Below are 27,632 nucleotides of genomic sequence, written 5' to 3'. Positions count from 1 at the left end.
AATAATGAATAACATAGGTAAATATCTTTAACATCATATCTAGTGAGGAAATTCACCATTAAATATTTAACATTATTTAAACTTATGGTAAGGGAGGCAACTAAATTTCATTTTCTTTGAACTGGTAGAGAGTGGCTTGCAGATCAAATTTACTCTCTTGTCTTTGGATTAAACTGTTAAACAGCCATATAACTCTGTGTGTTGCAGGCTTCTTTACATTTTTTTTTTTTGTCTGAGGCAGTGGTTTGTGTTAAAAGCTGTCTCCTGCAGATGATCAATATATTTCTTTGTCTTCTCGTCCAGAGCAGTTGCACGAAGAGGTTATAATTGCAGCCTCTGCACTATTTCAACTGATATCTTATTGACAGAACACTAGGATTATTTCAGCTATACTGCTTTTTATTCTGCATCATATTTGAACAGGGGTCTTTTTTTTAAGTGTTTACAGGCTGGCATGTCAATAATATTAAATGAAAAATTGATTAATTTTGTCAACTAAACTAATCTAATGTATATTGACCATGTTGACTGGAATTTGGCAGATTTATGAACTTTTCCAATTCTTTTTTATTTCTGTTGATCAATTTTAATTTTCAATCTAGATGTTGTCAAAATTGTAATAAAAAAAAATAAAAAAATTATCTACTGATTTTACTTCGTATTCAATGAAACTTGACACTCTAGATGTATAACCTATAAAACCATACACAGATTGAATAAAAAAAAGATATCCACCTTAACCTTCTCTTGATGCTCCTCTTCAAGGTCACTGTCAAAGTCACTGAAGCTGCCCACATCGGAATCCGACCAACTAGAGTCAAACAGTTTTGCTGGGTCAAGGTTAACCTTGACTCCCTCCCCAGTTGTCTCCCCTTCCTCCTGACCAACAGATGACACCCCGTTACTATAACAACCAGAACTCAGCGACTTCACGCTATTGCTTATATCACTCTTACTTCCATTCTCTTCAGTCGTAACGTTTTCGAACGCATCAACCACCTGCTGCTCCTTTGGAGCGAGTTCCTTGTTTTTGCGGGAACTTCGAGGGGAAGAGGTCACTACGATGTCATTGTCTGACGAGCTGCTTTTATGTGAAGAGCTTGAACACCGATTACTGTTGAACACATGCTTTTTGGGTGTGGGAGAGAGCGCAGGACTGTTTGTCCCTGATGAACAGTTTGAATGATCAGAATGAATGAGAAGGGATGGTTTCTTCTGAACAGAAGGGGAACTTTTCACAAATTTCTCCACATCTTTTCTACTTAGCCTTGGAGAATGCTGAGTTTTCACAACATCTGAGGGCTTCACATTTGGAATTTCCAGAATAGTTTTTTCTACCGGTGTTTCGCATTCTGGATTTTCGGTTTTGGGTGCATCCTTTGTCTTTTCCTTGCCATCCTTCTCATGAGATTGACCATCGTATTGGTCCACAAGGGCTTTCACAAAACCTTTAGACATGACCGTTTGGCGAAACTGTTCATTTCTTGACAACCCTGAACACAGAACAGTTAGAGAGCTTTCACCGTTTGAGTTACTGGATGTTTGATGGTTTAAGTGTACAAATCCTTTCCTTTTGAATGATGGCGATGAAGGCGTCGATGCAGATCGTAATCTTGGCCCCCTATTTCCGGTCCCTATTTGCTGGTATTCTAAAAGCCGCCTACGAACAATGCCCGAAAGTTTGGGCGAATTTGGTGTTGATTGCGTGGTTTTCTCCGGAACTTCCTCGCAAGGAGAGCTCGCTTCTGTCGGAGGTTCACTGACTGTTCCGAGTAAGTCACACTCCCTTGCAATCGTTAGATCCTCCTCTGGGTTTTCTATGTCCCCCGTTCCTGTGGTGATTGTCTGAATTACCAGACCATTTCTGGTTCGACCTTGAAGCTTCTTGCTAAGGCCCACATTGGTGAAGAATTTGTCAAGGAACTTTGGTTTAGAAGGTGCTGCAATTGAAAAAAAGATAATTAGAAATAAATTGAACTGATTATATCGGAATATATACCTTGCATTATCAACATTTCTTTTATTGTCCCTGGTTATAAGATATACTTTAAGTAAATAGAAGCATTTCTTCATGACACCTATTCTCTTTTGAGAAGTGTACAGGCATATAGCTTACATGTAGGCATGCCTTTCCACTTCTCAAAGTGAGTACATGATAGCATGAACTAGAAACATAATCTCAGTTATGTTTATGTAAATCTAAGGCAATATATGATATAAATTATTTTAAATTTAAATACCACAGTAAAATATATCTTTTTTTAAATAAACATTTCAGAAAATCTATCATATCTGAAGATATCTGTATCTAAAAACTAAAACAAAATGAACAAAAAAAACCCAAATATAATTTCTAATTCATAATGAATAAGATTAACATATCCACAACATTAACATATATCCATGAATGAACTTAAAAATAAAACAATCTGGCCCAAACCAATTGCTCATGTTCATTATTTAATCAAATCACGCTGCCTTCTAATCAATCCGCTGATGAGTCAACCTTTGTCTAATGAGTAATCCCATTGACTGTGTCTCACCATCACAACCACAAAGTCGCACACAATAACTAACAAAGTACACCAACAAAACTCACCCCACATGCACATCCTGATTGTGGGGTGGGGGACGTTTACCTCTCTCCCCCTCTCTCTCCTCCTTTACCTCTGGGTCTACTAGCAGGAGCCCCCGTTTATAATCTCACACAAAGCGAGTACATTCCTATAATCATGCAGTGAAACGCTGTCACTTCGTTTCTATTGATTATCCCTGTGAGGAGGAATTCCACTCCATAGCTCATTAACACTGCGACTCGCAGACTCAGTCTCCCTGTATTGATTTTTTGGGGGGTTTAAATTCTTTAAGTGTGTGTGTGTTACTCTGAGGAGTTTTTTTTTTAATTTGTTTTACAATTTATCATCACATGGCAGTTAAATTGAGCTGCCATTTTCATTAAATGTGTGTTCACCAACAAAAGCAGGAGAGAGAGAGAGAGAGAGAGAGAGAGAGAGCAGTGCCTGCATACACATTAAGCAAGATGTACGATTCTAATTTTATGAATTTTAACTGATTTTAAAATTCACCTTTTTAATTAATACAAGAGTTGAATAGCATATTTGGTACTTTCTCCAAAGTACTATAGATTTAATCTACACAATTATATATATATATATATATACACTGTCTAGTATCATTATGATATTCATATAATATATATTGTACTTCGCATAGGGAAGTATCAGCCCTTTCAATTTTTTGTTTCATCCATGACTTATATATACATGTGTACATGTTTTTATACCTAAATACTTAATAAAGATAAAAAACAAAATTTTTTTTTACCCACATGTAAGAATACTGTCCTGTCACAATGAGATTAAGATCTGAGCGTGCATCAACATCACAGTATATAACAGTCCATTTGTCAATATCTGAGTGATCATAAGGAAAAAGATAGATAAAAACAGCTTGTACAAAAGGAAGTGTCCACGCTCTTGAGTCTCATGAGTATTAAGAATAAAATTCGTACATTAACATTAGTTACACTTGTAAATTATCACATACATTTTTGAAAAAACAACAACTTGTACAAAACATATAGGAACAAAGTTCTTTCTAAAAGGTTGGGGGGGATTCAAATCAGAAGGGGGGGGGGGGGAGAGAGAGAGAAGGGGAGGTGAGTTCACACCAGAAGTGTGTATGTGGGGGGGGGGGGGGGCGGGGAGGAGGAGAGGGGGGTTAGAATTAAAGGATTCGTATAAAACTGAAAACTTCTGAATTCTGACCACCATACCCTTTGACTTTTTAAAAACAGATACATGTATTACAAATATTTACTGTATGTGAATCTTTTATTTAGGCCAAATCACAGATGGGTAACATAACATTAATTCAAGAAAAATTTAATTCAAAGGAAGTTACTGTCAGAAAGAGCTGATCATTGAGGTTAATCGGGGGTCAAAGGTAATATGACTCTTTCTAGGAAGAGCTGATTATCCCAACTACTTAAAAAAAAAATACATAGTAAATAAAGAAGACACTTAATTGTTTACAGTAGATCCATGCAAGCCCGTACACTATTAAAGCCCCTGACCCTAGCTGGCTGAGTAACATACATCCTGTCATTCTACTTATTACAAGTCCCTCCTCGGCAGTCGTAAAACAAGACCATTAACACGTAGGTATGCATGTCTTTTGTCTGTGGTCAACTGGTAGCCGGTATATTAATGATATATCTTATGAATGGCTGTAAGCATGTTACACATACACGTACCAGTACCATCGAACACAACCAATATACACTTCCCTTTACGAGTTTACGTAATGAACATTAACGATTATAGCTGGGCCAATTATACTATTAGGTTATTTATTGCCGGATTTTTTGACAGTTTTATATGCACAATTATTTATTTGGCAGCTATAGTTGGTTAACTGTTGTGTTCTTAAAAGAACTTGTCTGAAATGACTTATTTTCCTCCTTTCACTCAGGATACCTTGATAAAATGACAGTTGAACATTTTTTTAGTGTTAATTTACACTAAAGAAATCTCATAGGGTCATGTATATGGCATTTTTGTTACAACAGGCTAGTCATCTGGCAAAGGCTGTGCATCAAATTTAAGGAAGTTTTCGAATATCAGTACAGAATCTACCAATGTAAAATACCAGGGAAACAGGAATTAACTTAAAACCAAAATAAAAATCTTCATAGATCTTCTCTTTTGTTTATGTCCTTGAATACTAAATGTATTCAATTATTCATCTCCTTCCTCAGTCTGTATTTATGAAAAGGGTAAAAATGTCACAATAACATCTTGGAAAGATGATCTTACATATACGGTTTCTTAAACTAAAAGCACTAAGATAAATTCACCGGTGGTACAAGCAACAAGTACATGTATTTCTGGGGGGGGGGTTCATTTTAGGGGTGTCGAGTACCTGAAAATCTCTAATACAATATCAAACTTCTAACTTTACCTTGCTGAATGCATTCATACCAGCTGCATGCACAAATTAAGGAGTTTGCAAAGAGAATATATAATTTATACGGTATACGGGTTACTTTTATTTTCATCCCGTGTAATTTTCGTTCTTATACACTTGCAAACAGTTTTGAACCATCTGGAATTCGCCAGACAGTTTTGTTCGTAAGAAAGATAGATATTCTGAGACATAGGAATTGATCCAGTCTTAAATTCACCCGCTGACAACGAGGGCCAAAGGGGCGAAAATAAAACGAGGGCGAATATTTCCCTGTATACTGTATACTGATTGAATGAAATTTACATGTAGGAATGTCTGTCCACCTCTCCAAGGAGATTACTCAGATTAGGAAGTCCAAATGATGCTTTTATGATTATAGTTCCTTCTTAATGATCATGATAAATGAATGTTATTCAAATTTTTTAATCAAAGACATATATACAGTGGAATCATTAAAATTCAAGGGTGTCAATTTTTCGTGATTGTGGGTTTTTAGCTTATTTTTGGGGATGAAATTTCATGGATATGTCAGTTTTTAGTTTCAGTGGGAAAGATAACTGTTTCTAAGTTTGTTTTTGTCGAGGATGTAAATTTATGGGGGAGGGCTGGAGGGCTACCTGAAGAATGCCACAAAAATTGAGCCACCATGAATTCTAATAATTCCAGTCAGTACGTATGTGACACTTACAAAGATTCATTCAAACAACACATATTAACTGGCTAAACATATACTACGCTTTTTCCTCCGAATGACTCATTTTCACATTATTTGAGGACAGATATCAAATTACAGGTCTCAGTGTTGGTACATTGACCTTCATATATCATAGCTTCCATTTTTTGTACTAATCACCCCCCCCCCCCTTCCCTCCCAATGACTAAGTGATTTCATGTCACAAGCTAAATGTGAGTGAATCTGCATCTCAAATTCCAACACCAATCATCTCTTGATGAGTAAGTTATATAATTGCGTGAGCAGTCCTACAAAGTAGGAACAACTGATGTTACATTTTAATTTTATTTGTTGCTGTGAATAAGGCATTAAATCATCATGGATAAAAGATCATTTGCTTAGCTTTATGGGGTGTCAGCCGGACAGAAAATGCACAGCCAGAAGGCCTTTTTATTGTTAGTTTAAAGTATTGAACAATTCCAACAGTACTGTTCATGCAGTTAATAAAGATCAAGATGGTACAAACAAGGAATCAGCTTTTATTATGCATGTGCAAAATGGAAGAAGACTAAAAATCTCCTCAAACTCTAAGTGGTCATTATACTTAGTTGTATAAAGCTAAAAAGATGTATAGATCAGAACCCAGTGTTTATTAAGATTTTGATACTGAATACAGGGTTATTTTAGCCTTGTGCTATATTCGCTACTCTTCATCTGCAAACAATTCCGCCCTGTCTGGAATTCGCCCAGACAAAGTTGTGTTTAATGAGAGATAAATAGAGACATTGGAATTTGCCCCAGTCTTAAATTCGCCCACTGACAACGAGGGCAAAAAGGGCAAAAATAAAACGGGGATAATATTTCCCTGTATACTGTATTCTATATAAATTCAGCTTCCCTACTGGCCCATAACATGAACATATCAAAATTATATCTCAAAGTCTTTAGACAGTATGGAAATATGTCAAATTATAAATATACAATACTCGGTTGATCTGCATATTAAATTTATCAATAAAGAATCAATAACACCTCAAAATATGCTTACTGCATGATAACATAAAATCTGCAATAGGAGCAACTTTAAAGTTTGGGAAACTGCAAAAATGTTATAAGGATATTGTATAAAAATGCACTTGAAAGAGTATTTCATTATAAAATATTGTGTTTGCAACAAGTGAAGACTTTATCTATTAGCTCTGACGTTTTCCCCCAACAAATTGTTCCGCCATTATGAAAGATTGAACCTACTTCATACTTCTATACCGTGTAAGATGACCTTCGTTTAGGATCATTTTACAAAACTGAAAATATAATACATCAAGTGTAGCATGCAGTTTGAATACACAAACACTTTATCTATAGATACAAAGTAGATATTCAAATTCATACTTCCTCCTTTATAATAGCTAGGACACCAAACAATTAAGCTCGGTGATAATGTGGCCATCTTTATTTAAAACATGAATATCGGGAAAACACTCTCCTACTTTCGTAAAATATGGGACTGGTTAACACTACTTAATAACTTTAATATTGAAACTTATAACCCAATCAAATCTTTGTTCCTCATACACCCTATAGTCTTTCATTCAGATCTCTCGATCAAACTAGACTCTTCCTTCTAATATGACCCTCTCATCTCGCTCTTTTTGGCTGTCTTTCTGCCAGTCTAGTGTTTGTTTCTCTATAATGCTATTTAAACCCCCTCTCTCTCTTGGTCTCTCTCATTTGGTCTCTCATTTGGTCTCTCTCTCCTCTCTCTCTCTCTCTTTCTCTCTCTTTCTCTCTCTCTCTCTCTCTCTCTCTCTCTCTCTCTCTCTCTCTCTCTTGAGGTCTCTCCCCTCTCTCTGATATATTTGCCAAAAGGACATTGATAGTCTTTCACTTGACCCTAATCATGCTCTTTAGCAATTGAAATCAACCAATGATGGTCAAATTTAAATTCAAAAGAAAGTGTACTATCAAGGTTGTAAATTACACGATAAAGTCACATCCACCTTAGGAAAACATCATAGATAGTATACTGAAAATTGAAATTAGAAAGTTTAAATTTTCCATTAAAAAAGAATATATTAACACCTGTAAATCAGACCTAAATCTTTATAAATGCTTGGTAAAATTTTTAAGTGATCTAAACAAATCAGTCCGCAGTTATCAACTTATTTTAATTCAACTATACAATTAGTTACTCCCTATATAGCAACAAGATTATTGTTTTGGTATTACCGTAATAAGTTACTTGTGAAATTCATCAACGTAATGGGAATATACCCAATGTTATTCAATAAATTGTTGTATACATATTATATATATATACATGTACATGTGTACCAATTCTTATTTTTTATTAAAAACTTGCATGATTATATATATATATATATATATATATATATATATATATATATATATATATATATATATATATAGTCAAAAGTTTAACTCAAAATTATAGATATGGTTGAGAAATATAAAGCTTTAAATCAGTGTATCAGTTACAAATTAGGGTACATAATAAACTAATTTGGCCTTTTAAGCAATACTAATTGTAAGTAAAATTTTAGATACATTTGATTCTTACTAATAGATGTAACAACAACTGAAAAAGACAGACATATTCCTTATCGAGTTTGTTAAGATCTTTTATACATTCAGGTAAAGTTGATATACAAAAAAATACATACGGCTATTGTCGAACTCCATTTTCAAGATTTCCACACGTAAAGGTCACAGATGCATTCAATGGCTTTATTCTTGGTAACATTAATCCTTTCCAAAATCAGAGATTTTTCTTTTTACTATGATATATATCTATATTAATTGAATAATCCTAGAAACCAGGAAGGTCTTGTAAAATTGTGAGCACCTCTTTGGAAATGTTGGAGAGCTAAAAGTCCATGTACGCGGACATGAGCAGCATATCACTTAAGAGTGAATTCACGGAATTTATCGGGACAGATGTCTGCATTGGCCTACCCCCCAAGCCAGGAAAAAATGCACCAGGTTGTGCAGTAATATTCTCTCAAAATCAATTAATTAAACAATCTTGAATCATGCTATGTAAATATGAGAGTTACATAGATTGTGCATGCGTTGTTCCCAATGGATAGGGAGAAAAGGAAATATTAAATAATTGGATAAAATTAATATAAAACGTGTATTGATTTGTTTTAATGATAAAAAAGAACAAACAAACAAACAAATTTACTTGTTATTAGTTTTTACCTGTTTAAGAATCCATTGATGAAAGAAAAAAAATGCAATCTCAAGGGGAAAACCCTCATGATCATGATACTGCAGAAGGTAAACTCATATGTTTGCACATTCCAAGGACATAAATGAAAATATAACATAAATCTCAATGTCCGTTTTCGTTTCCATTTTGTTGCAAATGAATTCTGGGCTGATTATAACTTCCTTGTTTACAAAATTTCTTTGAAAAAATTGACTCTGATAAATAAGGTAAAGTTCATTCATCTACTAAATAAATGTTCAACCAGCAATTCACCTAACTCTTTTGACAATTTAAACAGCTTATACAATTTTGATTCACGTACCTTATCTCTCTAACTCGGAGTCTTTCTTTTGCTATTTTTCGGATCCATAATGGCACAATTGTACACATTTAAATATGGAAAATCTTTTCTATTACTCAGGGCTATACCACATGCAATTTTATTTTAGATTTCATTGTGAAAGTTAGCACTCATGAGCAGAATAAGGAGACTGCATACATAGACATATTATTACGATGTACCTGGTATGTATGTGTAAAATGCACATGTATGGTAGTTTTTGTAACATTGTTTTATCAGTACATGTGCATTTACACGTAGATTAAACAAATATGTAGACTTACATCTGTGTGTATCACATGATAATGCACAGCATGAATAACATTTCAGCTTCAAGTTAAACAACAAATTAACAACCCCACAACATGGTAAAACTTTCTAGTATACAAACTAAATAACACTACCCCACATGCTCAGAGTTTCATAATCTACAAGTTTATATACAGGCCAAAATCTCGTTATAAAAAAAAAAAAAAAGAAGAAAAAAAAATACTTACAATGTTATTAAAGTATGGTAGATATATTCCTCACGTACGTGTATATAAAAAAAAAAATCCCTTGAGCTACATATAACTTGTCCTGTTCATCTCACAACACTGCAATATAACCAGGATATTAGACTGTCGGGATTACAGAAATCCTCCTAACAGCTGGCGACTCTTGCCGCAGCCAGTACTTCACTATGTATCAACAAGGACCAACAAGTGTCACTGATATATATGTATATGTATTTATCAGCTCATAATATACAATGATCTTCCTGTGTTTACATGCAGTCAGACACCATGGTACACATGACATTAAGAGCGTTCATTATTGACAAGCTTAGGGCCATAAAATATTCCCCCTTGTTCACTATATATATATATATGGAAAAATATCTATATACCTGTTGGTTTTGCTGTTGGAATTTGATGCCCGAGTTGTCACATGTCCAAAAAGATCTATCATTAACAGACTTCCTAAATCGCACACACACATAATTTATATATATAGGTAAAGAATGCATGCAATGTTTAAATTTTTCAAGAAATTTGTTTGCATGTTCAGAATATGAACTTATGGTAAAGTGACATATTTTCATGGCCTTTATCAAACGTACACAGATTACTTGAATGTACATATATCTAAAGGGAAGTATACATAGGTAAAGAATGCATGCAATGTTTAAATTTTCAAGAATATTTTTTGCATGTTCAGAATATGAACCTATGGTAATTAATGTGAAATATTTTCATGGTCTTTCGTTATCAAATGTACACAGATTACTTGTACATATATCTAAAGGGAAGTAGCACTTGAAATTAATTATACACCTTTACAATTACAAGAAGAAAACATGACTCAGGTAAGAGTCAGGTAAAAATATACCTTGAGATACTTAAGGTAAGAAATAAAGACCTCTTTCCCCCACTAATGTATCTTTTTGTGCTTTGAAGATGTCACCTAGGTTTATCTTTTTAAAGAATTTACATACAACTTACACCATACTCAGATAACATAAAATGTACTCTCTACTAAAAATTTCACCCCCAACGATGGCCATTGTTTGGGGGGGGGGGGGGGGGGGGGGGGGTTCAGTCAATATTAGCATTTGTTATATTCAGTACATGTAGTATATTCTCACTATATAACTCTATATAGACAATTAGTCAATAACTGTAATATTAGCTCGTCCGAAAAATATTGACCGGTCAATATTTTTTTGATATTGACCGGCTAGGAATAATATCTAGAGAACATTCCCTCTATTTCAAATAATCGCCTCTGATTTGTTGATTCGTAAACGATGACGTAAATAACTCTTCGCGACTCCAAAACAAGGTGACTTCATAATAGACAGTCAGTCAAGGCAAGTAAACAACGGACGCACAATGCGACGGTTTGCTATCATAACGGATATAAGGATTTGCGAATTACTGTGAAGTAAAATCAGGTAGAACATCTGTATTTTAATTCTTACCGTCGGCGGAATATCACCAGTGACCGTTTGATGCTGGGGATATTTTGGAAATGAACTTTGCACAAAATTGAATTCGTGAATTCTTTGTTGAGCTGAGAAAATTACGGCGATCTGTTTTCAATTACTTTCTTAAATTTTGGTTTGTTTCTTCATATAACAAAACAAATGTTGACTGTGTTTTCGTGCAACATTGATTATATTAGCCCCCTTGGGACGAAAATATTGCCCTCCGCTTCGCGTCGGGCAATATTTCGTCCCTCGGGGGCTAATATAATCAATGTTGCCCTCAACCCCAGTCAATATTTGTATATTGTGTTATCAATTATGCTATAATAAATTATCAGTATTACAAAATCATCACTAAATAACACAGAAACATGATACTAAATTTATTAAAATACATCAGATCTGTATGTTGTTTATTTCAATATGTCAAAAAGGTTGTTCAGTTTTTTTTTTAGCAACTTACCGGTACTAAAATGTTTTTTTGCAACCGAGCCTAGAAAATGTATATTTAGATAACAGTTTCTGTACTTAAATAGGAGAACAAATTATTTAAAAGCAAGAAATATCAAGGTTCTCACAAACATTCATGTTTTAATTCTCATTTATGCCAATTGTCAATACCGGTAATTGAACAGTCAGTTTAATGTACTACATGTAAGGATCTCTTATGTTGGGATGTGATTTTCATCCGACACGTTGTTTTTCTATATCCTAAAGCACTCAATCATCAAAATGTGTAAAAAAAAATTTGATGACTTCACAAGGGTTTGAATCAACTGATATTCGTGAAGGCAAAAATGAAAACCTAAATACTAGGTCTCGAAATGCTTTGAATATTAGGATGCCAAATGTATATTCTCTGAATTGCAATTCCATTTCTACTTTAAACCTATGTCCCTAAAACTCATAATAAATGATGGATCAAGAGAGACATATCTATTATATTCATCACAATAACTTCCTCTTTTCTTTATTATAATATTAAATGCAAATATGAAAGAACTTATAACAGGGACATAAATTATGACATACGTACTGTACAATGATATTCTGTCTCTCATCAATATATATACACTAGCTAAGCTTAATTTTGCATTCATTTCCCTTATTGTTAAAAACTGCATCATATATACAATTGATATAAAACTAATTAATGAATAACAGTTTATGAACAACAACAAAAAATAATAAACATTCATGCAATTTGGATTTTGTTAAAAATTTTGGTCTAACAGGATGTTAATTAAGTTTTTATTATAAATTCTGCTCCAAATGAGGGAAATATTTTCTGAAGTTTTCATGCAAAGTTTACACTTATATTTGTTGTATCAAAATTCTAGAATTATTAATTTCGAATATAACTGTTGTATTTTGATTTTTGAATTGACTCGAATAAAATATGACATAATTTATGCCCAAACAAAATAAAAAATAATCATAAATGTTTTTTTTTTAAAGGAGATCAATCATTTCAATGGGTATATATATATATGTGTGGCTTCAAGTCAGAAATGATCATTTAATTCAGCAATCCAGAAAACCATTTACAAACCATTTACCTGCTTTTAAAATACCAATTATAAGCTATGCAAGGATAAAATAAAACTTCAAAGACTAAAAATACATCCTGTACAACTTGTTTACAAATTTCAATTAATTGTTTATATAAAAAAAAAGCATTTTAAGTCTCTTTCTCTTTTGTGTTTGTAAAACATTGGTTTGTTTTTGAATATTCATGTATTAACGTTTTAACATCATGAATATCCATTAACATGCTTATTATGCATATAGGACAATTAATTTATTACAGACTGTATTTTTAGAATTAAAGGCACTGTAAAATCTACACACACATTTAAATCAACACAGAGTATGAGCTCTAGCTGGTAGGTTAGATCGACAATTGCAAGTTCATTTGTACTACAATTCATCTGCATGTACATGTATCTGCATTTATAATTACAAAGTGGATAAATGAATAAATGAATTTCTGCTTCAAATTTGTTTCATGTACCGATAAACTTATTTTGTTGTTTCTTATAAAAAACACAAACTACACTGAACATATCACCATGTAAAAATAAATGAATAACTAACAAACTAATCCAAATCAATTAATGACTTCTTCTTAGTTACAGTACAATATATCATATGCAAACTATATATAAGCATATTCATGTAGCCTTATGAGTTTCAGCTTAAACACCCCTATACTCTCAATATTGTTTGCAATGGGTTATCACGGTTATGGCTACTTTTCATAATATACACCCAAGAATGATTTAAATCCATGACAATTACCTGTTGTACACCTGAGAAGGCAACCTGAACAAAAAATTTCTCCACACACAATATGCCATTTTCCTGGGGTTACTAAATAGGAGAATTTGATTTTGTAGCTACACATGTACCTTAGTTAATTCAATTCTCAATGTCAAAAGAACTTATTCTGAGGACAAATGAAGAAAGGTGAATATCCCCAAGACAGCATTTTTTTCTCCGAGTGAAAAAACAACCAACTCTTTGACATGTGAACACATGCAAGGGTAGATGTTTGCAGTCAATAAATTCTAACTTATAAAGTTTCATGCATTGGGAAAATATAAATATTGGAAATAAATAAATATTTGAGGTTTAAATTACTATCAGGTCAATAACTGAAGAGTTACCATGACCTTGAACATAAATTCTGGAGGTCAAGGACCATTCTTTTTTATTACTTACTAAACAAATACAGAACTTAATTACCATACTTAGACGGTTGACCTTTATATGAAGTTTTGAGGTCATACATGTACAATTTGAGTTTCAGAGGTCAAGTTCACAGCAATTTACAGGCAATTTAATTACCTTGAAGATGAAGTTTTGAGGTCAGCTGGATGCTGGACAACCTTGACCTGATGTGGCTCAGATTGGGTAGGGATACGATTCGATGGTTTTTGGGTTTCAAGGGAACTTCGACTGTCTTTGTGCAGCTCTCAAAGACTTCCTGATCAAAGGTGTTCAAATCATCAGTTGTGGATGGAACGGGAAAACCATCACGATATTCTGTTAAATGACAGAGAGGCTGTAATAAGTCATCTGCAGGATATCTCGGTCATTACTGATGATAATCATTTTCTAATTAACAACTTCACCTACTCTTAAGAAAATAAGGGTTATACTTTTCACTGTAAAAGTGATTTCATGACTTACAGGGGCATGTTCATGATTACGACCATGCCCCTTTAAGCCATGTTTCGGTCAAATTCTATTTTTTTCATTCTGTTGTTTACAATGCTAAAGTAATGCATTTCTAATGATCAACAAAAATTTTTTTGTCAGTCTTCGAGTTATATCTCACTTATTTGAGTTATAAGCGAGATGTAGAGCTTATAATTCTTTGTTATGTACATTACATTAAATTGGTTCAATTTTCCTGTGAAAATTCTTTTTAAAGCTGTTTTTTATTCTGTCTGCTTAACATAAATGAACAGTTGCTAGCGTTTGTCATTGCTAGGTCAAAACCTGGAAATTTTATTCAACATTAAAAATGTAAACAAAAAAATGACCTTATAGATTTGTTTACATAACAAAGAATTGTAAGCTCTGTATCTCACTTATGACTTGGCATTTGACAGTCACACTCAAATTTTTGTTGACTATTACAAATGCCCTAATAAAGCATTGTAAACTTTGGAAATGGAAAAAAAAAATTTGATCAAAATCGTGACCATGCTCCTTTAAAATCTTAATCAAATGGAAGATTAGTCAGTATGTCAATAATATGTATGCAATATATGCTGGCTGAAAAAATGGAAGTTTTTTGAAAACCTGAATCAAAATATATTACTGTAATTTGCCAAATGTTATATAGGCATATATTCATTGTTTTATAGAGCAGTAAATTAGAGAAAAATGTAAATACTCTCTATTAAATACTTTCTTTAGTGGTTCATAGAGGCTAAATAAAAGATTATAGCTTATATTTATTGCAGAAAAAAAATTACATAACCCGGCCTGCAGTCCTGTATTGGCCCAAGTAATGAGTTATGTATTTTTTTTTATCCTAGCTGAGTTTGCTTGCTTGCCTTCATTGTCAACACAATAATCCAAAGAAAGCATTTTTATTGTATTACGGTAAGTAAAAAGGATATATCTGACAGATATTTTAATTGGATAAGTAAATTCCAAGAACTAGCTTAGGACTGCTCTGACTGAATTTCATAAAATTATACCGGTCTGATTAATGACTCACAAAAGACAACAAAAAAAAACAAGAAATGTTTGCCCATCCATGGAGTACACACATTATTCTTGGTAACTTTACACTGCCTGGTTTCAGAAATCGTGTAAAGACATTGGCTCCATTAGTGTAAAAGGAAGGGGAAATATGGAAATTATTAAACATTTCCTCATTCTAAAATTTCATCTTAGCTTTAAAGATTCAGATTATTACAACACAAGTAGTACCGGTAAATGCGACTCTAATGAGTGCTGCATTAATTATATCAATATCATTTCAGATAGATCTGACCTAATTTTCTTACTTCTGCAAGTAGATAATCTCTATTTTTTATGCTATAAAATGTCTTTTCAACAAATACAACCACTAACCCCCCAACCCCCCCCCCCCCCAACCCCCAGCCCGCACCATACCATCCCCAAAATGTCATGGTACATTTATTGAAAAGACTATAAGGCTATATAATATACTAAATAAGTGTCATATATGCAATTCTTTTGTGGGTATAGTCGTGACTTAAAATCCAAAATCAGTCATTACAAATTTCAGGCGTTGAACATCACGCAGACTGCAATACTTCCTGAAAAACATAGGGAAAATTGGGTTCCAAGCTGTTTTCATACATTTTAAAAAATCTGACAGAGTGACTATTTTTAGTACATTGTATTAACATAGAGCAAGTACTATGTTTAGCTGATGGAAACAGGAATTTGAGGAAACAAGCTCATCCTTTTGATTTCCTGTTCACTGGCCTGCATCTCTCTGCCAATATTTACATTTGTTTTATGAAACTATATATTTACAATTCACTGTCATAAAACTTCATAGACAAATTAAAAAGGCCCGACCTACTAATGTACTGTTAACATGTATTTGTACTTCAGTAGATGATGATCATACAGTACCAATCAGACCCAACCTAACACCAGAGTATTAACCCCAACTAAACCCTGGGTTTACTTTTTGGGTTTACTTGGGGTTTACTCTGGGTTTACTTTTTAAAAATTTGGGTCCACTTGTGGTTTACTTTGGGTTTACTTTGAAATTGCTTTTGAGGTCAACTGTATGCACTGAAGTGTGAAGCAGACTAGTATTTTATCTTACCATCCTACTGCCTGTAATTCCTACCCTTTGTATATTCCGAATACACAGTAAGCGTCTGTTTTCAGGGGTATACTTCTGACTGGGTTTACTCTCTGTGTCCACTCTGGGTTTACTTTGGGTTTACTCTGGGTCCACTCTAGTAAACCTGAAGTAAACCCAGAGTAAACCCAGAAAGTAAACCCAGGGTTTTACTTGGGGTTTACTTTCTTATAGGTTGGGTCTGATCGATACTGTAAGTCAAAAAGTAGTATTAACCCATTTGTAGTTTAGATTTAACACAATGAATGAGAATATATAGTTTACATAAAATTATGTTAAATAATCTTAGTACCTAATTTATACCAATGTGTACTGTAAATCTAATCTTATTCGTGTGCGAGAATTTTGTCACAAGGTTCACAAAACCTTCGTCAATGCAAATATTTCTTGCTGTGAACCAGTCCTTGTAGAATTGTTTTTTTTAACAACATCACTGTTGATTGGGCTTTGTCGGAAAAATTAAACGCAGCAAACCAGTTTATCTCATCTCAATCGCAAACAGACGTGGAATAAAGTTGGTTTACAGTCATCTTTTGTATTTGTCAAAATGTTTTTTAAATATGTACAGCTCATGAAATACTGACAAATTGTTTGCTTGGTTTTCAAGTGAATATTAACATAGAGAAAATAGTGTTAAACACACCACAATCAAAATACTTAGTAGAAGCTTTAAATTAATATCTCTTTTGATTATATACACACATATCGAACCCTTTGGTCATAAGACCAAAGAAAGACATGTTATTTATTAACTCAAATCTATTAAATGTATACGTATCTCTATTTCTGCAATTGTACTGCCAGTTTAAATATTTAAAAGTCAATCACTTAGAGAAATCAAATTGCACCAAAAATAAAAAAAACTGGTACAGAAATATTTCTTCCGTTCTTTTGATTCATAAAATAAGAATGCGCGGGCATAATAAAAAAGAGAGGAAGAAGCAGTTGTGATGATTTTTTCACATAAAATTCTATAAAATTTTGTGGTTTTTCTCAAATTATTAATAGAGAGTGTTGAGTCAATAACCAGCTAGCAGCTAGATGATAGGATAATTAACTCCGAAATTTCACTCAGATACCAAAAATTTCACTTAATATATACACTGTGGTTATTCTTGACTTTGATCCTTGTGCCTGGCAGATATTCTAGGCTTCCTATTTACAAATAACCCCTCATACTTTCCTCAAATTAGCAACATCTTTGTCAGTCAATAAAAAATCAATTTAAAACCAAAATAGCCCCCTTCTGAAGGCAATAAACAAATACTCATCATTTATAACTCTTGATGTGTATACCGGTACATCATGGTTAAAATACTCAAACTTGATATAGCTCATACTTATATATACAGGCATCAATCAGTGATTCTTTAAATACCAGAGCATACATGTAAATCAGACTATTTTTAATAGAGGAACAGATGGAAACAAACTTATCAGGAAAGGGGTCAGGGGTCAAGATGATTCCGCCCATTCTCTGAGAGAGGTGAAATTTACGATGTTTACATCTAGATAGCTAAATCATTTCCCCCAAGTTTACATTAACTCCATCAGTGTTTACAATAGTATCCCATCCCCACTATTGTTATAGGTGGGCGTTTGATAGTAATGAACCCCACATGGATATATGGATACACTAGGTGCCCCTTTTCAAGAACTGGAAATGTCTTCAAATTTACATGTGACAAATCTCAGCTTATAGTCCAGAATACATGTATTTGACTGCATGTACTTAAAATTGTATTTAAAATCAGAAACTCAGGAACCTGAATGCAGGCCTTATTTCTTTTTGATTTTAAAAGTTAAATGATATAATATTCATTAACTTTACTAGATTGAAACCTAGTATTTTTCTTTAACTGACCTTGAAATTCTGTTTTTCGCATTTTATTTTTAATCAATAGATTAACTATGGGAGACACTACAAGTTTTCTGATAATTACAGGTACACACAGAATTTTTAGTAAAACAAATTGTCTCCTTTTGATTTGTTAAACACTGCAAGCATCAACTGATTGAATATGCTGAATGTTTTCTTCAGTTTTTGGCAAAAAGAATAATTAAGGTAAAAAGGGGGATTGCCTGATGCTTTGATAAGATTTTTTTTCCATAGAAATGCTTATGAATTATGAAAATTTTAAGATCTAGAAAACTATTTTTTAATTGAGGAAAAAGCTTAATTTACAGGGTAATTTTTTCAACCATTTTAATTAATATTAATGATGTTTGAAAAGTTTATCTATCAGAGCTAGATTTTCTGTATAATATGTACCATATTGTAGTTTAGCCTTCACTCAATTGCAATGTTTATAAAAAATAAATAAATAGAGATCACGTTATTAACCTACAACAAATAATGTTGTGAACTTTTAGTAACATTCCTTGCGAAGATTTTAAGGTTAATTTGCAAACGTTTCTGATCCATTTCTGAGGACTCCGCTACGACAATCATTAAATAATTTTCTTTAAGTGTCACAATATGGAGTTTGTGGGTTATTTTTTTTTTACATAGCATATAATACATGCATATACAGTCACTCAATTCTATCCAACGTATATTATTTAATCATTTCAAGGAAACATTTCCATATTAATATTTACATATACACATACAAGTATATATTTTTTATTTCCCTGTGTACTCCAACAAATTGAATTACCACTTATACTTTATTGCCTTCTCACCTCTTCCCAATAAAAAAGCTTTGTATTTATAACTACTGACCTGCTTTAGGTGTTATGGACCCAAGCGTCCTTCTGCGGAACTTTCGTGAAAATCGAGACTTTTTGTTTGACATGATATGGGTTTTTTTCTTTTTCTACGCACACAGAAGTTTAGACATATCCTTCCATATTGTATAAATCTAGTTCATCTATATTCAACTTATTTCCTTTGAAATTCAACCCTGTAGTCATTTGCCATGAACATCGTCATATGCTGCTGGCACCTTCCTTTAACGGCACTGGTTGTGCACATTGAACAATTACATGTACATAATTATGTACGCATATATGATTAATATAATACATAAACTTTTCAGACTATAAAGGAAATGGTTTCACGAAACCAAAACATAATAATCAATACATCCATTTCATACACAGATCGCTGTTGTTTCCTTCCATTTTTAAACAACATGATTTTTTGTGCAATATTTCACATCAGGAAAAGTCACGGATAACAGCGATGAGAAAAAGATTATTGTACACTTATCCCTGTGGAGATATTTAAAAAAGATTTCACTCTGACACATTATAACCTCCCCATCTTAGACTGAGATTTAGCAACATTTCCACACAATGATACGAATATATAGATAAAAAAAAAATGATTGAATTCTTGATATCAAGCATTTCAGAGACTTGTGTTTGTGTACATGTAAGTACATGTATATGACAACTATTAAATGAAGATTTTTATGATATTTGACACACAGATCTCTAACATCACAGGTTTAAGTGTTTGTCAACAGAGATCAAGCCAAGCTATTATTTACTGCTTATATGGTATTCAAGGTTCCAGATTATATAGTACTATTAATAATAGATTAAAAATGAAGATTTATGATACTTCATTTTGTATCTTTCAATGTCTTAACCGACAAAGGATCTATTTGATGCATTTACAGTTGAAATTTACTAATTACTAATGCTCAATGTGCCTCATTTCTTTTGACAATATTTTATAATAAGTTTTATTTTAAAACTAAGAGTTATTCTTCTTGTCAGCTAGCTAGGCAGTCAGTGAGATCTACAGTAAAGTTTTAAAGATATACATATATTCATAGTTTTATATTTACAGTTTTAAAGTGAGTCTACGAAAGTATTAAAAGTTGACATCTAAACATTGTAAAAGTATCTTTTATGTGTAAAAATACCGGTACACAGAGCTAGATTTGAAATTTTTAAAAATTATCAGTTACAGTAAGACTCAATTTTAACATGCATGCTATGGCTTTCTACATGCATCACTTTTTTGATACTGCGGTACATGTATTATAGTATAATTAGAGATGAAGAATTAATTCATTATAGTTCTTACTTCTTTATTCAGTGGGTGAAATCAATAATACAATTACATGTATAACATAAATTTACATAAATATATTTAGTTGCCTGGTCATGTCTTTTTGAGCAGTAGACCTTTTTGCTATCTTTTAATATGTACTACATGTAAAGTAAGATGCAAAGTTCAGTTAAGCTAGGCAAAATATCTGTTCCATATACACATTTAATTTTAACTTCCTCCTTTAGCTCTTTTAAAGATACCAAGCAATTCCACAATTTCCTTAAATCAATTCAGACTCATTTCATAAAATTTGTTTAAACATCAATGGCTTCCCTGACACATAGCAGATAACCAGAACCCTAGTGTTACTGAACTGTGTGTAAATGCTAATTAGTACCAGTAATTAGTAAAAACTGCTAGCAATTAATTGAACACAGAATGTCTAGTGGCCTGATACAGTACTCTTTTAGCTGCTTAGATAAAGTTTTGTTAAAACATAAAGTCAAGCTTAAACTGCATCTCTGGGAATACTATTGAAAATTTCCACTTGCACTGTTCCTTTTTTTTATTTATCTTCCAACATGTTCAACATCTTAAATCCTTGGATATAAACATGAACAATAAATTAAAAGTTTTTTTTTTTTTAATCTGCCCATAGAGTTTAGATGAGGAAATTGGACTGTATCAAAATCTAATGTATTTATCAATCAGACTAGGTTGAGTTTCAGCCAAGCGGTGATATGTTCTTTGCTGTGATCATGGGTTCAAGTCCTAAAATCCCCCTACCAACCTTTTTAAATTTCCTTAGAGTTATTTTAGTGAGTCTTTGTTCATCTGGACAAGTGATTTGATTTAAGCCGTAAAAGTTTCTCTCTTTGTAGTGAGCCAATGTCTTAATCAATTCGATTCAGATCCAACCTTAATGCCCCAAAAATCTAAATGGGACACCAGCTGTGCATGTCTTTGGCAACTATAAAGTTAAATATCTATAATGCTCTTATTAGCAAGACAGTAATTTATTAGTAGACAAAGGACTATGTGCGGTATGGTCAAATATCTGCCCCCGATTTTAACCAATTTTTAAATAGTATGGTATAAAAATAAAATCTTCACAAATTATTGTATAGAGGATGCCTATAACTATAATAATGATTTTAGTCATCATTGCTCTTTCGCTGAGTATCAATGACGTCACCTAAATGGCCCAATTCCCGCAAATTTGCAAACAAATGAAAATATTCTCATTTTTGCTCTATATTTTGCATTCGGAAGTATAGAGCGCAGGTCTGCTCAAGTGCGATTTTAACACATGTTTTTCTTCAGAAAGTTATACACATTATACTAAAATTTGGTACTTTAGCAAGCCTGCGCTCGATGTTTCCCAGTCGAAAAACCATCGGAAAACACCCATATTTTGCTACAAAACATCAATTTATCAAAATAATGCAATATTCATGACATCATTTCTACATTATGACGTCACTGTGGTGATAACCTTTTACACCTTTATTTCCAATATGATTTTAACTATCTTTCACCTTATTTTAAAGCTCTTTCTAAAACTTTGATTTTGGGGGGCAAAAATTGCATAAAACCGCACTTAGTCCTTTTACCCATGCCAATGAAAATCACATCTAATATATTAAAACTATTTATAATCCTTCCCCTTTTTTTTTTTTTTATCAAACCGCACCAGTGAGAAGCTCTTAACAATTCAACATCCCCATTGTAATGTATCAATACTCCCTATTTCCTCTTTGTATGAATAAGTTTATCTACTGTTTACAAATTGTCAAGAAAGAGAACAGGAAGTCAAATATGATTGTGATTTTGTTATATTTTAGGAAAGAATAAAAAAAAAACTGTCTATTTTTGTTATTGAGAATACAGGTCCTTTTACCAGACTCAGGTATCAAGCCCTGAGAACTCTACCGATGCAGTTTTTTTTTGGCCTGATTTGGGATCAAAATTCAGCCCCTGCAGTCCCAATCGGAAATTTCCTAATATTTTCCCAATTTCCAACTCAAAATTCCCAATTGAAATTAAAAAAATTTACATGACCTGATTTGTTTATGATTTGAACCAATGAATTTTCATTCTTTAGTTAACATTGATGCATGTTCTGAATTTTTATATAATATATTGAGTTTAACCTTTTTCAAAATGTCAAGATCATATCAATGATACATTCTGAAGAAGGGGAATTATTTTTTGCTGCACTTAAAAGATGGCAGTCATGGGTTAAGCCCTTGACAAACACTTAATTTTTTCTAGTATATTAAAAAACACTAACACTTTTTATTCTGGTCTTTCATTTTTAAAAATCCTCCTCAAATATGTTATATTAGTCAAGTGGAGATGGATACATCTTCACCTACTTTCAGTTTTAAATGACAAATCAAAGTACTGACGAACTGACGGGAGTTGATTTTGTCGATGTTTATTTATTTTAAAATCAATGATATGTTATTTTGCATGACAAGTACATGTAGCTTCTAATTTGAATTACGCACATTTATATAATATGAATTTTTGCACTTTTTCGAAAAGAATGTCGAAATAAATACGGTATTTAAATTGTTCGTACCATTTAAAATCTGACTATTTTCAAGGTATTTATAAATAAATTTCCTTGAAAAACAATGCTTTAGCATACATTACATCAAATTCAAATTTGTTTATTAATTTCAAGAACTAAGTCATGTCAGCAGCAATGATTTGTGCTGAGGTCCAAACACTGTTTCACTTTCGGTTTGTCTGAGTAACTGCATAGGAGAGTTGATTAAAATCAACTCCCAAAAATGATATTGATACTGATAAATTAATGCATGTACATGTGGTTTGGTTTTTGTTTTTTTGTTTTTTTTTTAAACGATACTGTGGTTTCATTAATATTCGAGTGTATCACTTTTCGTGGAAAAGGGGAAAATCAATTTTTCAAGGATACGTAAATTCGTGGCCAATGACCCTATCAATACAAAATGTTGATAGAAATTGCACTTCAACAAACACTTGATTTCGTGGATCAACTGAATAACGAAATCTACGAAAATTGGTATTCAACGAATATTGATAAAACCACAGTATATATAGCCTGATAGATTACTAAGAGGGATCTTCAACTGATTCACTTCTGTCAAATATATTCCATTCCTATAGAAACACCTCAGGTGTCTTTTCCCTCCTGAAATAAACTTGTTAAATTCAGTGAACTAAGTACTTTCTGTACATCTGCCATGTCTGTTTATACCTTAACCATGTTCTTGAAGTCTACAGAGGAGCAAAAGTACCTATTCAGACATGCAGAAAATGCAAGCACCTGCTTTGTTTACTCTGTATATCCATTAAATGAACAAAAAAAAACACCAAAACATGCATTCATTGAAAGATTGAGAAAAACAGATTTTTTGAATTTCTACAAGTGCATCAATCTTAAAGTCAAGTTTGAAACTCTGTCTCTCCTTTAGAATTGAGATGTACACTGTTGGAGGCATGCACCTTAGCTTGCATTGAAAACAATTTAGAGCCAATGTATTCATTTCTGTGCCTTGAAATTTGAAAGTCGCTCATTTTAGTCACTCATTTTTGGTTATATTCAACATATTGTTAAAGTATGAGTTCTAGCTATATCATTATAAGTTGGTTCCTTTGGATAAAAAAATAAAAATAAACAAACAAACTGATAGTTTCTTTTGATTTTCTCCAAATGATTCTTTTTTTTCTCTGATATCAAAATTTGAAACATACTCAGATATCTGTATTTTCTTACTTAAAGTTATAACCCACAGTTACTCTAATAGTTAATCATTAATGACTGTATAATATTTTAAACAGTACAGTATAGAACAAATACTAACATTAGTACTAATTTCAAAGTACAAATTTAATAAATCTACATTTATTTAAAGCCATGCTATTTATGATCAAATGATGTTTTAGTTCATTTTCTATCTTCATTTATGAATTGAGCCAGGTTTATTTTGTACTATGCATCTTCTAAAACTGATCTCTAGGTCTCGTGTGAGCAGCATCAGCAACTTCAGTTTGTTTTTATCTTGCATAAACCTGTGTGGCACATATTTTTAATTATTTATACATCTTGAAAAATTAATGGCATCTTTTTGTTTTGGATGGATTTTCTAGATTTTTTTTTTTTTTTGCAAAGCAGCTGTGGTATCCTCCCAAAACATATGTTACAAGTGTCATCCATCAATTCTCGATGCAACTAGACGGAACTCTGTTAATCAAGTATTTAAAAAGTCATTAAAAGCAGGAGATAAAAAAAGACACCGTTCAAGCAAGAAATATTCTGCAGAAATTAAATGTTCTTCTCCATTAAGAAACAAGGAGAGAAGGCTGATCAATTGAAGCTGCAGGCATGAAGATTCTCTCTATTTCAAAATATTTTTAATGCATGTGTATGCAAGGGTGTAAAGAAGAGGAGAGAGAGAGAGAGAGAGAGAGAGAGAGAGAGAGAGAGAGAGAGAGAGAGAGAGAGAGAGAGAGAGAGAGAGAGAGAGAGCAAAGCAATTTTAATAATTCAACACTCCTATTGTGTTTAGGGTAACCCGACCTAACCTACAAAAATGCCCCGATCCTACCATTTTTAGATGTCTGTTTTTATCTGATTGTGAATTTTATATTATTTCTATTAAAAAATCCGTTTTTAAATATGAGACAAACAAACATTCTTAATTAAAATTAGGATTCATGCAGATAAAAATATGATAAAATAAAAAAAAATCCCTACCTACCTAACCGAACTTTTTCATCAGTGTTACCCTAAACACACAATTTTTTTTTATAAGCCTAATTATTACATCAGTCAACTAGTAAAAGCTAAATGCCATGTATCTTTTTTCGTTCCTACATTAGAACATTTGTCAAGGTCATAAGGTCATTGATCCGAACTTTACAACTGTGCATAAGAGAGAGTAAAGGAAAGAGAGGCGAAAGTCAAAGTAACTGGGAACTTTAAGACACTAGGGCATACATTAAACCACCATTCTCTATACTGATCGAGACCTTCCAAAGATCTGAAGGTATCTACAGAATCAATAGTCCTTCCTAAATCCCAAGATCATAAATTCAAATCTACATTAAATTTCTATGACTGATTCATTGATACTGATATTGTAGATTATATCAATATTGATATTGTTACTAATAGTGTTACTATTATGGTTACTGATACTGTTACTGATATTGTAACTGATACCTGTGTACTGTAACTGATATTGTTACTGTACTGGTTACTGATATTGTTACTGTAATACTATTACAGTTTCCTGATACTGTTACTGATATTGTTACTGTAACTGATATTGTTACCAATATTGTTACAATTACTGATACTGTTACTGATATTATAAGTAAGCAAATACAATATGCTCATAATATGAAAGACAAAACCTAAGGCAGCTAAAATTATCTCAACAAAAGCTCAAAGACATATGATTAGCATATACAGTTTCCTTTTGATTATCATTATAAGCATTCACAAATAGTCTGTCCTTGATCTCCTGTTACCTGTAAATGAATTTGATTGAGAAAAAAACTGGTACTTGACATTACTTCAAAATGTCTACAAAGATTTCTGCCACTTTAAAAAAACAGTTTCTGTTTAAGACACAACAGCTGGCAGAACTTGAACAAAAATTAATGGAAGCAGGAGGCACCCTTAATGCAGAGTAGTCTTGGATACAAAAAAAAAAGTTAAAAAAAAGCAGGAAGAGCTGGATTGTAAAGATATTCAAAGCTACATATACGCCATGAATCAATCTTGTTTTTTATTTTTATTTTATTCCTGAATTTTCCAAAGGAGAAAAGAAAAAAATATCCACAAATATATCTGAGGAGAGATGGCGGAAATGTATTTTCGTGTCAGTTATTATATAATGGTGTAGAGAAAGAGTCTTAAGCAAGGTTAAATTTTCTTTTGTTTTTTTTCTTCTTCCTTTATTTTTTTATTTTTTTGGAAGGCCGCTTTAGTTTTAGATTACCGGTGTGTTCATGGGAAGATTCTCTTCGTATGCTTGTTATGACTACTTAGGTCAAAAAAAGGACAACATCACAAGCAAGAGGATGAAAATCAACTCCAATAATTGTACACATACGCAGAATTCAAAACTACGTTATATTTAACCCACATATATTTTTTCTGTAGCTTTACTGAACTAGGAAGTAAAATAAGTGCTGCATAATCAGTCTGAATCTGCAGATCTATACAATATTTTCTAAATTTTCTGAATCTCACTTAGAATTTTCAAATATCTAAAGTCAATGCAATTGCTAATACATGTACCTGATATATGAACAGATGACAAATGCATTAGATCATTCATATCTTTTGTAACCTATAAATGTACCATGATCAATGATGAGAGAAATTATACATTTTCAAGTGGTCCTTAAAACTATGTACTTTGGTATCAAAAATGTATGTTTCGAAAAAAAAAAAATATTTTCAAACCTTAATTAGTACAAAATGATCAACATAGGTACGTACCTTAGCTGGGCACAGGAAAAAAGGAAATGAAATGATTAAAGTTACAGCACCTATCACGATAATTGGGGGGGGGGGTGTCTCATTGCATGCATTAATTTTTTTAGTGCTTCATGAATACCTATACTCCTGAGGGAAAAGGAAACTACATATTGTAGTTTTCTATTTTCCTTATTACTGATTTTTTATATTTTTAGTGTTCATCTGAAATACGGATCGTCGCATAAATTAGAACAGTACACCTTTATAATAGCAAGCGCTGCTCACCATCGTGAAGCAACGGCAAGCACCGTGAGCTCTAATGACAACCCATGGGCAAAGAGAAAATTTGAATTACTGCTTCCTTTGACATATGATAGTGAAAATTCTGTCATCAGATTCATACCCACAATTTCGTGTAAATTGCAAATGGCTACCAATGTCATGTCTCTCAAAAACCGGTAAAATGTAGTTTAAGATTGTCATGAATTAAAATGATTAATAAAATATTCCGCTAATTTAATTCTAAATACTGCTTTGCAACAGGTTGTAATAAGGTATTCTC

The 27,632-nt window shown here is 32.5% G+C and overlaps 1 protein-coding gene across 7 annotated transcripts in view; it reads right to left on the bottom strand.

The window, feature by feature from the left end:
- The window catches only part of LOC128161745 (FYVE, RhoGEF and PH domain-containing protein 4-like), a 49,086-nt gene that overhangs the window by 17,104 nt on the left and 4,350 nt on the right, over positions 1–27,632 (bottom strand). For 3 of the 7 annotated variants that reach the window (XM_052825131.1, XM_052825130.1, XM_052825132.1), the window contains exons 3-4: positions 14,057–14,254; positions 736–1,940 (exon numbers count right to left, since the gene is read on the bottom strand). In XM_052825131.1, coding sequence (XP_052681091.1) covers positions 736–1,940; positions 14,057–14,254 — 1,403 coding nt within the window. Of the gene's footprint in view, positions 1–735; positions 1,941–2,599; positions 2,815–5,677; positions 5,703–8,346; positions 8,475–14,056; positions 14,255–19,299; positions 19,609–27,632 lie in introns of those variants that run through there. The other 4 variants (XM_052825133.1, XM_052825134.1, XM_052825136.1 and 1 more) reach the window with 4 other exon arrangements.

Source organism: Crassostrea angulata, chromosome 8, assembly GCF_025612915.1.
Source record: "Crassostrea angulata isolate pt1a10 chromosome 8, ASM2561291v2, whole genome shotgun sequence".
NCBI lineage: Eukaryota > Metazoa > Mollusca > Bivalvia > Ostreida > Ostreidae > Magallana > Magallana angulata.
This window is presented reverse-complemented; position numbering and strand designations above follow the sequence as displayed.